This window comes from Phallusia mammillata, chromosome 4 (genome assembly GCF_965637545.1).
Source record: "Phallusia mammillata chromosome 4, kaPhaMamm4.hap1.1, whole genome shotgun sequence".
NCBI lineage: Eukaryota > Metazoa > Chordata > Ascidiacea > Phlebobranchia > Ascidiidae > Phallusia > Phallusia mammillata.
In genome coordinates, this window is record NC_137255.1 from 9,827,231 (window position 1) to 9,840,904 (window position 13,674).

The following is a 13,674-nucleotide window of genomic DNA, read 5'->3' on the forward strand; positions in this document are numbered from 1 at the left end:
CAACAAGAATTTAACATTTATTACATCAATAAATATAACACGCCAACAAGAATTTAACATTTAATACATCAATAAATCATACTCACTTATGGTCATGAGGCGTGGATCATGACCGAGCAGATGCGATCACAACTACAAGCATCTGAAATGAGGTTTTTGCGTAGGGTTGAACGGGTTACTTTACTTGACAAAGTACGTAGCTCCGAAATCCGCAAATCTCTAAGCGTCGATCCTCTACTTCTCAAAATCGAACGATCCCAGCTGAAATGGTTTGGCCATGTTCACAGAATGCCTCAGAAAAGGCTTCCCAAACAATCTCTGTTGGCAAAACCAAAAGGGAAGCGGCCCACTGGACGACCTCGAACTCGATGGTTAGATCAAGTTAAAAGCCTGGCCTGGAATCGCTTGGGAATTTATCCGGATGAACTGAAGGAAGTGGTGACTGACCGTGAAGTGTGGAGGCTCAATCTTGAGCTGCTGCCCCCGCGACCCTCAAAAGGATTAAGCGGGAAAGAAAAATGATGATGATGATACATCAATAAATATAACACGATATATGTATGAAATGGTGCACATCGTGATGCTGCAAAATGCTTCCTGCTAAAACTGTGGTTGCAGTTGAATGTAGACATAACAGAGGATGCACTTTTCCGACAAACTGAACCACTCCATGTAAATAAATATGCTTTGCCTGAAAGTAAAATCGCATGGTCAGTTTCTGCAGAACCGTGTAGAAAAACGCACAACAGAGCATAATGTACAACGACGTACCAAAACAAACGAACTTTATACGGTTTGAAACAGTAAAACAAAGTATGCTGAATACGGGGTTTCTGGTTTTTATTTTTGTTTTTTTATTTTATTTTATTCTTTGATTGCTTCAATCGTAGTGCCACAAATTTTCAACCTTTTTGGCTTTTAGTCTGGCATAGTATATCGATAACCGTTATCTGATTGCTCTTTTAGTGTCGTTTTTAGCATTTGAAATGCCGGCGATTGGTTTGTCTTTATGCTGACTAATTGTTGTTCTCACAATCATATCAATAAACGTGACCAAAATACTGTATTTTTTCGTGCATCCTAAAATTACAACGTACAAGATTGGGTCCTAATTTGTTTCCGTTTTGCAAACATACAGCGCACGCCACACGGAGTCGATATGCGTTCGGAATGGGTTCTTCGGACAAGTTTAGGCTGAGGTAAAACAAGTTGAAAGCTATACTTTCACCCAGCTGGACTAGGTCAGCTGGCATATACGGCGCCATTAGTAGTAACATTGCTTTCTTCACGTCATTCAGAGCTGGAGCTTGGCCGAATGGTTCGCACAACGTGACTTATAACTTATACATACTTACACACAAATAACTAATCGAAAATCTTCCTCGGGAAAAAAAACTGGGTTCGAACTGTAGTGATAAAGGTGTAGTAAAAGGTCATTGTAATCTCTGTACACGTTTCTGTAGAAAAACGGTGGACGCCACGGAGGCACGCCAGGCGGTACTGCGTGAGGTAGATGAAGGCTACCTGTAAGTTCATCTTCACAGAGTCATGTTCTTGCTGTTTAATCAATGTCATGTGACTCGATAGACAGGTTTTACTGCACTTCATTGGAAAGTGTGATTTTTCAATTCTGGATACATGACGTAAGACTGCACACCTGAGCTCTTGCAAATGACTGTTTGAAAAACCTCCGCACAAATACAACATCCAATCACAGTACAATGCACAGAGCTAGATCAAGTGAACACCAGATCACAAAATCACATCTACAACCTAATTAACTGCGTCCTAATTAACAGGAAATATTATTAGATTCAAATATGATTTGGCAATCCAATTGAATGAAACCAGTGGACTATTTGACTTCCTAGCTGAATTTAAACGAGCAAGTCAAAACGAGCTAATTTCGTGGGCAACTATTGCAGAATTTGCACAAATTATTATTACTACAAAACGCCGTAAAATGAATTAACGTAATTTGGTCATGTGAAGTTTCGTTCTACAGCAAACAATACCGCCAGCTTATAATTGGTTACGATTTATTAAAATTTTATGATGTTACGCTGTCGCAAAGACACAATCATTTTATTACATATATGTGTCGCATAAACCCGTTTTGTGATCAAACACTGCGTTTGCTCGTGGCGATTTAGGATAAAGAAGGCAACAACTGCACCCACACCCCCAACAAGCACTCAAGCTCACAAAGAAGGCAACAACTGCAGTAATTTCAACGTCTATCGTTTCTGGAAATTGACCAAAGTTGTTTTGAGCTATAAAAGTTTATAGCTTTCAACGCTTGTCAAGGGGATGATGTTGGAAATCATGTTGCTTGAGTGAAACCTAGCTACATATTTATGTGTCTCTGCCAGTTTTTGCTCGGGGTCAGTTCAAGAGCAGTGACAGTTCCAACATACGAAATCTTCACTCAGTAAACTTACCCAGTTGACGAAACATTTGTTGGTATTTGAATGTCGTGTTTGCACACCCCGCTAGGAATTGTTTTCGCCGTCAATGCCAGAGCATTGTTTGAAACATTAGGAAGACTATCTGTATGTAATGAGCGCGTGCGCACATTGTTATTCTCTTTGTTTTATTGTATATCATCACTGTTTCCATCTTGCTTCCTTTTATTATAGGTTTCCATATTTCATGGATCAAATACAATTCGTTTGAGTATTTGCACACTTATAACATTTCATGTATGCAAAGATTTGTTTACAGGTAAATTTGTTTTCACGGTTCTATTTTTCTGTTGATTTTCTACACACCGTTTATTTTTATTAACATTGTTTTACTTCCTACGAATTAGTACCCTATTACACGCACACCTTATTGTCTATATTTAATATGATTTATATTTGTTAAATGCTGTACATCCATTTGCTTTTCAACTACATTTATCTACCTTATCAATTATCGTCTCACACTAATTATGTACACGTTGACGCGGAGCGCGTGGATAGTTGTGATTAGACGCGAGACCGTGTGACGTCTTCGACTGCCTTGCTCCGTTTTAATTTTGAGGCAGTTTGAGTGTAAACCATAGTGCATAGTGTCGTGTCTTGTTGTAACTGTTAAAGCTGATTACTAAACTTTTTTGCATTAGTATTTTTTAGTAAACTTGTATTGAGATGAGCCCTGTTTGCAGTTACCGTCTCAGTTTTGGTTTTAGAGCTAAACCGTCAGTGCAGTGAAACCTGGTATTTTCCAAGTTAGGGGTGGTGATCCTGATATAAATGCTTCAGATTGGCCAAAGGGCACCCCTTACTTTACAGTGAAGTGATTATTGTAGAAGTATTGTAAAGTAATTGTGAGCATTGAATTTTCACTTCACCTACATTTTTTTATTTGTAGTGTCAAAGTTTACAACTATGTTTGAACAGAAGCACTGTGTCAAAGATTACATTCCGACTAAACGTTTAGTACAACAACTCTTCATAAACACGGTCATCAATTTCATCTTTTTCAGCTGCTTCAAATTCTGATTCCAGCTCTTCAACAGAGGTATTGGAATAAAAATCAATCTCCATGTTTGTAACAATTTGAGTTAAGGCATCCACTCTTCTCATTAAAGTATCCATGGGCGTATCGACCTTCTCGCTTGTCACAACTTTTTCAGCCACTGTAATATTAGACTTATCTTAATGTATGTAATTTATTATGATGTTTGTCTAACTATAACACAAATGGTTTGAATCTTTGTATTGATGGGTGTATCTATTTTCCAAAGACCTTGACTTTTATCATGACAAAGGTTAACCAAAGTTAGGTACCAAATTGCAAAAGCATGACAGCTTAGTGACAAAATTAAAAACCTCATCAAATTATATGCACAGAGTAAAAGGGGCAATATTTTACCCATGTTGTTAATGAACCACTTCGGTGCAATACTGTAAAAAGTGGCACTCATTTGCTTCATCACATATTCGACCATTTCAAACTCGTTATCCGTTGCAGCGACTTCTTTTCTAGCCTAAAACGAATCCACAATCAAATTTGATTGCAATAAATATGCGATTATTCAATAAATTGTTGTCGTTGTTGTTGTCTAAAAACGCATAATTAACATGATGATTATATTTTATTGCAAGATTCCTGGACTTCTTGCTTTGTTACAGGTAATAATGACGGTTAAAAAGTATATATTACACAATTATAGAATCGGCTAAAAACAACCACTATCCTTCCTAGGTTTTAAATAAGAAAGCAAACCATTGATTTAAAGAAAACTTGTCTCTTTGGATTTGCGCCAGAAAACACACAATTAAAATCGTTTGAACAAAAAGATTTAAAGCTGAAGCAAACGTCGACCAAATCATGCAAACAATGGTGTGTAGATAAAAGAACGATGAAATTTTACTTTCCATTGTGCAAATAAGGCAATAAAATCAACAATTACATACCGCTTTAATGCTATCATCCAGTATCACAACAAACATGTTGATAAGGAGGATTGTACAAAGCCCCGCAAAAGTAATAAAAAAGATTGGACCCAAAAAACGATCAGCAATTTCCAGTTCCGTGAAATCAAATCTACCAAGAAGCATGGACATCATTTCTTCGGCCTGTGAAAACAGACATACTATTAATAAGTATCTGTTTCATTTTACTAACAACTCGGGACTTACTGTCAAATAAAGGGTGCTATAGGGATAAAGCTTTTGCTCAAACCAAATGTTTGCAAGAAAAAGAAATGCCGCGAAATATATGCTGAACATTGCCATAAAGTAGGCGATCGGTTTTGCAGCACATTTGAGTGTATAGGCCAACAGACGGATTCGTCGATTAAAAGCAAGAAGTTGGTTAAACTTTGTTGTGGCCAAAAACAGTGTAAAAGCCATGAAATATCGAAACAAATCGTTGCACAACGTAATGTACTGGAAGTTGACAAAAGTTTCTGAAAATAGATTAATTACTAAACGAAAGTCATCATATATGAGAGGTATTGTATCTTACAAATGCAACGTCGAATCTAAAAAAAGTTAAGATGTGTTGCAATCACCTTTATCGACGTCATTTGTTAACTTTTCGAGCGTTGAGTTAACGTTGATTGTCCGCACAGCGTACATTGCTATAGCACATAGAGACATAAGGGAACTAACAAGATCCACCACGTTCCAAAATGAATGGAAAAATTTTCCTTTACTTGAATGTAGAAGTGAAAATATCTAAAACAAAAACATCTTAAAATCGTACAGACTTGTCAAGCACATCTGATTAAATAAAACTATCCCTTTTCAGTCTGCATTATACCAATATTGTAGATAATTCACCTTGTATAGTTTGTAGACGAGATAAAGCACAAAGATTACGTATATCACTATTAGCAATGTCCCTTTTCCGTCAATAAACTCATACAGTCGTATCGGTGTAACTGATGGATAGCCAAAATAACCTCCGTTTTCGGATCGCTCGAGAAGAAACATACAAGATGCGAACAGATTAATGTTAGCATTGTAAACCTTGTTATAATAAAAAAAAAACAATCATTAGTGATATTATCTAACATACCGACAAACACACATTAAAAAGCTGCTTATACTGTAAATTCCACGAAAATTGCGGCAGTTTTTCTGTCAATCCAGTTTTTGTTTTGTAGATTGCGAAGAATTGTCCTGCTGCCGTGAGCAGTGTTTCCCAACGTCGCTGAGTACCCGCCTCCATCATACCACCTCATTAGTCCGTTGTATGGAAATCCACCCAGTTTCCTTTAAAACAGTACGATGTACGCGTCAATGCACAGATAAATTGCCGAATTGTCTGTGGCAGAGTTGTAGCCGGGACCAATTCGTTTCTAAAACCTAAGCCCGAACCTGCTTTGAAATTTGGATTGATAAGGCTTGCTATCGACACCAGGAAGCAAAAAAGTGAACCAAAAACAATTAAGTTTACGTAACGTACAAAAAACTTTGAAATTTCCAAGGTTCCTCGGCATTTTTATCATCTGTTCGTGAAACCCATCCTTCTACAAATGCATCAGTTTCTTGATTAACAACGTCGTAACTTTCCAAGCAGTCTTTAGTGGAAGTGGTTATAGTCCGATTCACTGTACAGTCACCTGCAAAATATATTTCTATGTAAGCAACAATGCAGCACTTGGCAATTCTTTAACCGACCTTGTCGTACACGAACTTGTCGGATTCTAGCCGGACCAATAACAAACGTTTCTCGATTACTAAGAAACCTTGTTTCCGTCCATGTTACTCTTTTTCCATTATACCAATTTCCTGCGTGTAAGCCTTTTATCAAAACAGCATCGGTCCATTCCCAAAACTGATCGATAGTTCTAACCTAAATGGACAGAAACTTAATAGAGATGTTGCAGAAAAGTTTTAAATCAGACAAAAACCTCTTCAAATACTGGATCAGCCTCGAGAAAAATGTCGGAAATGGAGTTATGCATCCAAAATGAATTGGGATCTTTGGCGACATTTGTTGCGATAAGCAAAAGTATTACGTAAAGCACATAACTTCCAATATCATGTAGTGTTTCAGTCATACGCTTGTGATGCTCCCTTTGTTTTCGAGCTGCTTCAAGCTCCTCCGGTTTCGGGGCATAATTTTCAGTTACTTGTTCTGTTGGGCAAAATTATTATTTTATACATTTGAACACTTTTCTTGTACTTTCATAATGGATTTTTTCTAACGTGTACTTTTCAGTTCAGCAACTGGAATGACTTGTATTAGATCAACTTAAAGGTTGTAAATTAGTCTTAAGTAAACATTGTTTCTACAATTTTTAATTTTGTAAATCCCTACACCTGCAATTATCACGCTTTTTAAAAAAAAGAAAAAAAAATGGTTATCCAACAATGCCACATCAAATCGTGCATTTCGCCACAAGGTAACACTGCAGGCGACATGGTGTGTGTGTGTGGCGTAGAACGTTAACATACGGTAGGCCTATGCAACCCTTTACAGTTACACTACCATAAGTATCATCTATGGGGCATTGTACGAGCCATTCTTCCTCTTTCTGCTTATAATCGTCCATATCAATATCAATTTGCTTATCCTCCTCAATCATTTCTTCAGCTTTTTCACGAGCGAAACGGTTGATAAGGAAAGAAACAACCACGGCACCAACAATAACCTGAAAAAATAGTAGTGCAATCAGTTTCTACAAACCTGCTATTTAATTTTAGCTTAGTGGTTTACCACAAAATATTAACCGATTCTTTAGAGTTCTTTTCAGAAATGCTGTTAATAGAAAATACTGAACAGGCGTTACGTCCACCAGTTTGTATATTTAACAAATTTGTCGTTCAACTGGTGTAATGCTAAACAAAATACTAGTTGTTGTTTCAAGAACTTGTATTTGCTAACGTTTCGCCCACCAGATACGATGAAAAATAATTACCTAATAACAAAGGACATCCGAAAAGAGTTGCGCCCGTTACAAAACGATAAAGCGGAACTAATGTCCGAAATTTGACGGAGAGGTTGGACGTAAAATGTCGCGGAAAACGGGGCTTAGGCTTTTGACTTTGCAGAGAAGTTTGTAACGGGCGCAACTCTTTTCGGATGTCCTGTGTTATTGGGTAATTATTTTTCAGCGTATCTGGTGGGCGAAACGTTAGCAAATACAAGTTCTTGAAACAACAACTAGTATTTTGTTTAGCATTACACCAGTTGAGCGACAAATTTGTTAAATATGCAACCTGGTGGACGAAACGCCTGTACAGTATTCTCTATGATCAGAAGAGCTTATAATCAAGCGAGTCTGCTAGCGGCCAGAAAGTATGTCAAGGCAGTCCGTACCATCAAAAAAGAATACGGCCATATCAGGTTCAATCACGCCTGCAAAGCCGCAGATATTTTACCAAAAAGCTTCGCCTGTCTCCTCCGGACAAATCCAGATCCTCATTTTTTTTATAGTTCGCAAGTGTGGATGGGTTGTTTAGCATTACACCAGTTGAACGACAAATTTGTTAAATGTTGTTAATGTCAGAATATTTTGTAATTTGCTATTTCATCAGACAGTTGAACGCAACTTGTTAATGATTTTGGCAAATTTAGCTTAATGCGCCGTATGTTGGGCTTGACTTTGGCCACTTGCAGTTTAAGTGAGGTAGATCCAAACGCATTAAACTTTTCCTACACAATGTTTAAAACATTAAATTACGAGCCAAGCAACCATTTCTAATAATTGTTTTTTTTTTTAAACCGTAAGGTTTATTTGTTACATTGGTTAAAGCGGTAAAATAATATTTAGCATCTAAGTTACAAAAAATCCTACCTTAGCTGGTTGCACTACTAATATTGACTGGGTAAATGAAAGACAAATCGAAAGAAGCCAGTCATTGGATTTTTGAGGACCCCAATCGATGCTGTAGATGAACACAAAGGAGGCACTGACCGCTGCCACAATGAACATTATTGACCAAACCACATAAGTGAACCAGTAGGGCAAGGTTCTGAAACATTAAAAATTAAATTTAAATATTTTTTTGATAATGTTCCAAAAAACACCCTGCAAAACCTTACGGCGATTCTATTTTAGTATCACAAAAATTATTTAGAACTATTAAGAAAGTAGTAGAAATAATTCAACCGTAATTTGCTGTTCTCATCTTCGTTTTGATTTCCATTGTTAGTTTCGTTTTCTTTAAGGTTGTCAAGGGTTGAACTCTTTAGTAGAGACCTGACTGATTTTTTTATTTCCACGTCGCTGCTCTTTGGTCTGATTCGACGGAACATCTGCACAAAGTAAAATTGTTAAAATGTGAAACACATTTAAAGAATCGATTGATCAGTGTTTTATACCTGAACCAGAATAATGTTTATCGGCAAAACAACCAGTGACGCCTCCACGCTAATAATAAGTTGTTGAACGGAGAGTGATATTGGGCCTGAAGGCATCAATCATTAGTTATTGTCTACATCGTTGCAAAAAGCAGCCGTATCATTAGAATAACTGACCAATGTCAATTCTTCCCTGTTGTCCGCTATCTTCGCCATCTTTTCCGTAAAACATTGCGCTGGTAAGCATCGTTGAAAGAAGCAGGGTAAAGGCACAGGAAAGACGTTGGACTCTAGTGAAGTTACTCTTCGTTGGTCGAGAAAACACTGCAAGACAACAACTTTTACACTAAGACAAAAGCTATGTTACCAAAATATGCAAGTTTTGCCATGCATGCACTCAGTCTTATGTAACAAAATAAACTTCAAATATTTTTTTGATGTCACAAACATGAAAACCAAAGATGTCCATCGCTAAAATCTCTTTTTGTTGAAGAAGTAAATAAATGTCGAAAGCTTCCGATTTGTTTTTCTCCAGCTACGGGTATAACTCGTTCGACCCTTCCGTCTGATGCATCAACAGCTAACCAATCATTGCATATGAAGTAGTTTCTGAAAAAATAGAATACTAGTGCTTTTATATGATTCTAGAAGAAACTGGTTTTTATAAATTTATAACCAAAAATCCAGGGTTTTGGTTATTTCACAGATGAACGCTGTGTTAATTTTTTTGGTAAAATACTACCATGTCGTGTTCTGCAAAAGCCTATTACTTGTTTTGATCAATGGCCGTTAATAAATTAGTATTTAATTACACAATGGTCTTTACTACACTAAGAAATTTGTCTACCACTTACTGACAAACGGTTAAGTTACACAAAAAACGTGTATGGAGAAAGTACATAACAATCATATATTTTTCAATTGGGTTTACCTTTTGTTGGTTTGTAAGTCAGTAACTATCAAATGATCAAGATACCACGAAGCGAGTGAGGTACGTCCAGAATTGTCGTGCCATATTTTTATCCAAGTAAGATTTCCAAGAGGACGATCAGAGTTCATTAAAAACTTTCGCACACTTCCTCGTTCAAATTTCTGCCGAACACCAGTATATACAGCATTGAAAAATAAGAATCGCTTTGAGTAGAATTTTCACGTTTTTCTCACAAACAGTTATGGCGGATGTAACAAGAGCCCGAACGTAAACAGCGGACTGTCATGTGCATTCAAATATTATTCTTTATTCAGTTTTCCAAACATTAAATAGTCAACATTGTTAATTTATGCTAAAACGCTCAACGCAGATTGCTTAAAACTTAAGAAACACATCTAACTTTTGAATCATTACTTACAGTCTCTGTTGAGTCAGCAAGACTTCGTATTCCAGTGTCCGTGTTTTCTCCACTCAATACAAAATGGACTCGACTGGTTGTATCAGCGTTGCTGGTCCAGCCGGTCTTAACCGTGATTAGATAGAAGTTATCTCCGTTTAGTTTGTTGTCTTGTAGTAGAGATATAGACCACTAAATACAGACTCATCTTTTTGTTGATAAATTAAAAAAGTCAGAGCCTTTTTGTGCTTCTCAAAATAAAGTTCTAATCTTTAGGTTCTGCAAGCACGTGGCATTATGGAGGAAATATAAAATCGGAAATCCCGAAATGTGTCTAACCTTTTTGATATCATTCTTGTCTTGTCTTCGACAAATGAGCACCCCAACGACGTACAAAACAAACAAAATCACCAATGTCAGCAGAACTCCTAAATTGTCTTTTAAATTCTTAAACAAAATGTATAAACACTGGTAAAGCAAATTCGTCACAAAGGGTAAGTGACAATGTACCTGCAGTTTGTCTGCCAATTTCGAAAAATCTATCGGGTTTGGGGCAACAACAAAACCAGCCCCAAATGATGTCAAGTGGTTACACAAGCATATAACAAGCTGAGAATTGGTTTCAGAACTCAGCTCGCATCCTAAACAATAGGGCAATATTATTTTTCAGCAAATTGGCTTGTTGCTGCAAAGGTTGCTGACCAGTAGTTTCCCATTTTTCAGTTGTTTCATTCCAAAAGCGACATGACGTCACCATTGTCGTTAAAAGGTAGCTTGATAACGTCATGTTTTCCTTCTGCGTCACATTTCCGATATCATCTGCAATATATTTACGGTAAGTATCTTTACATTTTCCGTATTGAGTTACTGTAGTCCAGGAGTGACCAACCGGTCGAAGCCTAAGAGCCATATTTTTTTTGCGTTAACACAGAGAGCCACATTATACACATAAGCAGATATGTTCAATGCCTTGGCCCTTCCTCACACACAGAGATCTGTGCTTAGCCAGATTTATTCCAAATGTCGCACACCAACATAATAATGACACAATTGGAATTGTACAGACCACCCCCAGTCATTTTCAACACTGTCTCTCACACAAAACTCTCATTTCAACGAATCTCACAAACAAAATCAAATAAATTAAAATATTGTTTTTGTCTCATTCTATTAATAACGTGCGGTGAGATTCATGTCTGGTGAGTTGCTAAAATCATTTTTTTTGCCATTTTGAAGGCTAACTTGACAAAAATTGTTTACTCAAAAGATTTTCCCTGCTGAAAAACTTTTTATCTAATGCGCATGCGCCCCAACCGTAGGCGCCTAGTTTAACAAAAATGCAAAGTGGCGAAACTAAATTCATTGCGACGTCATTAATGCATTTACCACCGACAGTTGCTCAAATCAAACCCAAGACAAACTTCCCATAAAATACAACGTTCGTCGTAACCCGAAAACCAACGGATTGAAGCACTATTATTTTACATGGAACACTTTGTTGTAAATATTGCTGTTGCTTTGTGTCTCATTCGCATTGTACGCAACAATAAGCAACCATTCATTGTTCAACAATTGAATATATGAGATCACAATCAAGACATTTGCCACAAAAGGTTGCAGTTTTAAGGCAAGGTTTGTGGCCATATCGATTGTAAGTTTGTTTAAAAGCAAAATTGTTGAAGCTTTACTTTAAATTCAACGATTTTTGTACCAGATCGCCACATACTAACCAAAATATACACAGTAGGCCCCAAACTTCGACAACGACGCAAGAGCCACATATAACCAAGCGAAGAGCCGCATGCGGCTCGCGATCCGCGGGTTGGCCACCCCTGCTGTAGTCTATCTGCAAGTATCTGCAAATGCTTCCAAAAGCGTTCTATGGCTTAGCCTTACAATAACTGCAATATTGTTTTTGTTTGGAACAAAATATTTTGCACGTATAAATATATTTTGGTTTTACTCAAAAATATAAAACTAACACCAACCAATTTCGTGTATTCCAAACACATATCGCGAATTTTCCTCTAACTCTGATCCGTTAAATCGAACCCGGTAAGGATTATGCACGTTGATAGTATCAGGAAGCTCAACAATAAATGTGTTGTTTTCCATAGTAGGAAATGTGTCGTATCTGTGGATGTTGTACACAACAACCAGAATATCAAAAACATAAAGATAAAGTGAAAACTTACTTATCTGTGAGCAAAAAATAAACTCGCAGGCGAATGTGTTCAGTCGCATTTTTCGGCTGAATTGTCAAAAAGATTACGTCCTCAGCCGTTGCTGATCTAAATTCATGATAGGACATGTTGTCAATTCCGGACGAAGTAAAATTGAACGACTGAGGTGGAACCGATGACAGACGTGGATCTACAGGCAGTTCCAGACGATAAACACTAAAAGTTAATGGAAAGAATTTTTTTATAGTCATTTATAAAAGATATAACATCGTGAAGTAATTTACTTGCTCGTGTTGTGAAAAGGATTTGACCCATTCGAGGATTTTATGGTCAAACTCACAACTGATGATCGGACGTTATCTGCGCTGTCATCCCATACATAGGGATTTTCTTCGAGTGTAAGTAGCTGTGTTCGCAGCAAAATCCATTTTTACAAAATCCATTTTAATTGTTCAAATCAACACAAACAAAACATGTTGTTAAAGCATTTGAACAAAACCTTTGTTAACAAAAATGACAATGACAATAAACACCGACCTCAGTATCAAGAGTTTCGTCAGATGGCATATCAGAATCACCACAATGATTGAGGTTAATGCGTCCTTTCGTTGAGTGAGATTGAGGAGGATCTATTTTAGTTGCATCGGTAACATGGATTTGCAGGGACTGTCTATTTATGGCAGTCTATATGCTAATAAACACTGACAATGCAAGATGGTGCAGACAACATAATGGTATTTAACAAATTCATCAATGCAAAGCTCTTCGAGAATTTTATTTTAATCAAACCATTTTAAAGTAGATTTGTTTCCAGCAGAAACTTTAGCTGTTACAGAATATTCTTTATTCTAACATTACAACCTGAACCGGTATTTGAAGCTTGTCGACAAAAGTCGGCAGCTGTAGTTTTCTCTGAGCGAAGATCAAATCCTCGGGAGCTTAAATCCACGCTCGGTTCACCGGGCACTGCGCGCTGCACCAAGGCTTTCGATATAGTAGACACGGACTTCACAGCCTGTTTCCCTACTATTCGGCTCTGCGACGAGACATCGTGGTTTTTAAAATAAGCAGTAACGTTGATTACAAAACTGAAAGGTACCTGTTGCCTGCGTTGTTCGTGCAACACGTTTGCATGATTTTCTGCCAAGCGTCTTAGCTCCAACCTTTCTTCTGGTGACATGAATGCTTCTTCTTCGCTCAACACCGCTTTTGGTGATATATTTGAGGTTTGTTTAATACTAAAGACGGGAACTTCGACCAAACTGTTGCTCGAAGAAGAAAGCTGAAGATTTGACACGAGTTGGTTTCTTGATGCTTTCAATATGTTGTCGATTCCGCCCACCAAAACCGAAGCTGTTTCTTTTATATCTTCAGAGGGTTTGCTTGTCGAAAGACTATAAAATCAATACAATATG

The 13,674-nt window shown here is 37.3% G+C and overlaps 2 protein-coding genes across 2 annotated transcripts in view; one reads left to right on the top strand and one right to left on the bottom strand.

Annotated features, from left to right (window-relative positions):
- Positions 1-108: 108 nt before the first annotated feature.
- On the top strand, positions 109-522 carry LOC145223437 (uncharacterized). The gene has a single exon (XM_080089861.1). It carries the CDS (start codon positions 109-111, stop codon positions 520-522), a length of 414 nt encoding a protein of 137 aa, XP_079945987.1.
- Positions 523-3,093: 2,571 nt separating this feature from the next.
- LOC145224106 (uncharacterized) overlaps positions 3,094-13,674 on the bottom strand; it is a 30,597-nt gene continuing 20,016 nt past the window's right edge. The window contains exons 46-72 of the mRNA XM_080090539.1: positions 13,359-13,653; positions 13,121-13,295; positions 12,797-12,888; positions 12,544-12,665; positions 12,272-12,475; positions 12,065-12,210; positions 10,779-10,895; positions 10,587-10,717; positions 10,416-10,523; positions 10,098-10,268; positions 9,680-9,840; positions 9,197-9,357; positions 8,926-9,072; positions 8,770-8,855; positions 8,558-8,703; positions 8,243-8,420; positions 6,934-7,096; positions 6,353-6,579; positions 6,120-6,294; positions 5,905-6,061; positions 5,546-5,711; positions 5,277-5,465; positions 5,006-5,171; positions 4,632-4,900; positions 4,407-4,568; positions 3,862-3,976; positions 3,094-3,625 (exon numbers count right to left, since the gene is read on the bottom strand). Coding sequence (XP_079946665.1) covers positions 3,423-3,625; positions 3,862-3,976; positions 4,407-4,568; positions 4,632-4,900; positions 5,006-5,171; positions 5,277-5,465; positions 5,546-5,711; positions 5,905-6,061; positions 6,120-6,294; positions 6,353-6,579; positions 6,934-7,096; positions 8,243-8,420; positions 8,558-8,703; positions 8,770-8,855; positions 8,926-9,072; positions 9,197-9,357; positions 9,680-9,840; positions 10,098-10,268; positions 10,416-10,523; positions 10,587-10,717; positions 10,779-10,895; positions 12,065-12,210; positions 12,272-12,475; positions 12,544-12,665; positions 12,797-12,888; positions 13,121-13,295; positions 13,359-13,653 — 4,432 coding nt within the window. The 3' untranslated portion in view covers positions 3,094-3,422. The remainder of the gene's footprint in view (positions 3,626-3,861; positions 3,977-4,406; positions 4,569-4,631; positions 4,901-5,005; positions 5,172-5,276; positions 5,466-5,545; positions 5,712-5,904; positions 6,062-6,119; positions 6,295-6,352; positions 6,580-6,933; positions 7,097-8,242; positions 8,421-8,557; positions 8,704-8,769; positions 8,856-8,925; positions 9,073-9,196; positions 9,358-9,679; positions 9,841-10,097; positions 10,269-10,415; positions 10,524-10,586; positions 10,718-10,778; positions 10,896-12,064; positions 12,211-12,271; positions 12,476-12,543; positions 12,666-12,796; positions 12,889-13,120; positions 13,296-13,358; positions 13,654-13,674) is intronic.

Excerpts from the sequence above, each read along its gene's own strand:
- LOC145223437 (XM_080089861.1), top strand. The coding sequence starts at position 109 with ATGACCGAGCAGATGCGATCACAACTACAAGCATCTGAAATGAGGTTT.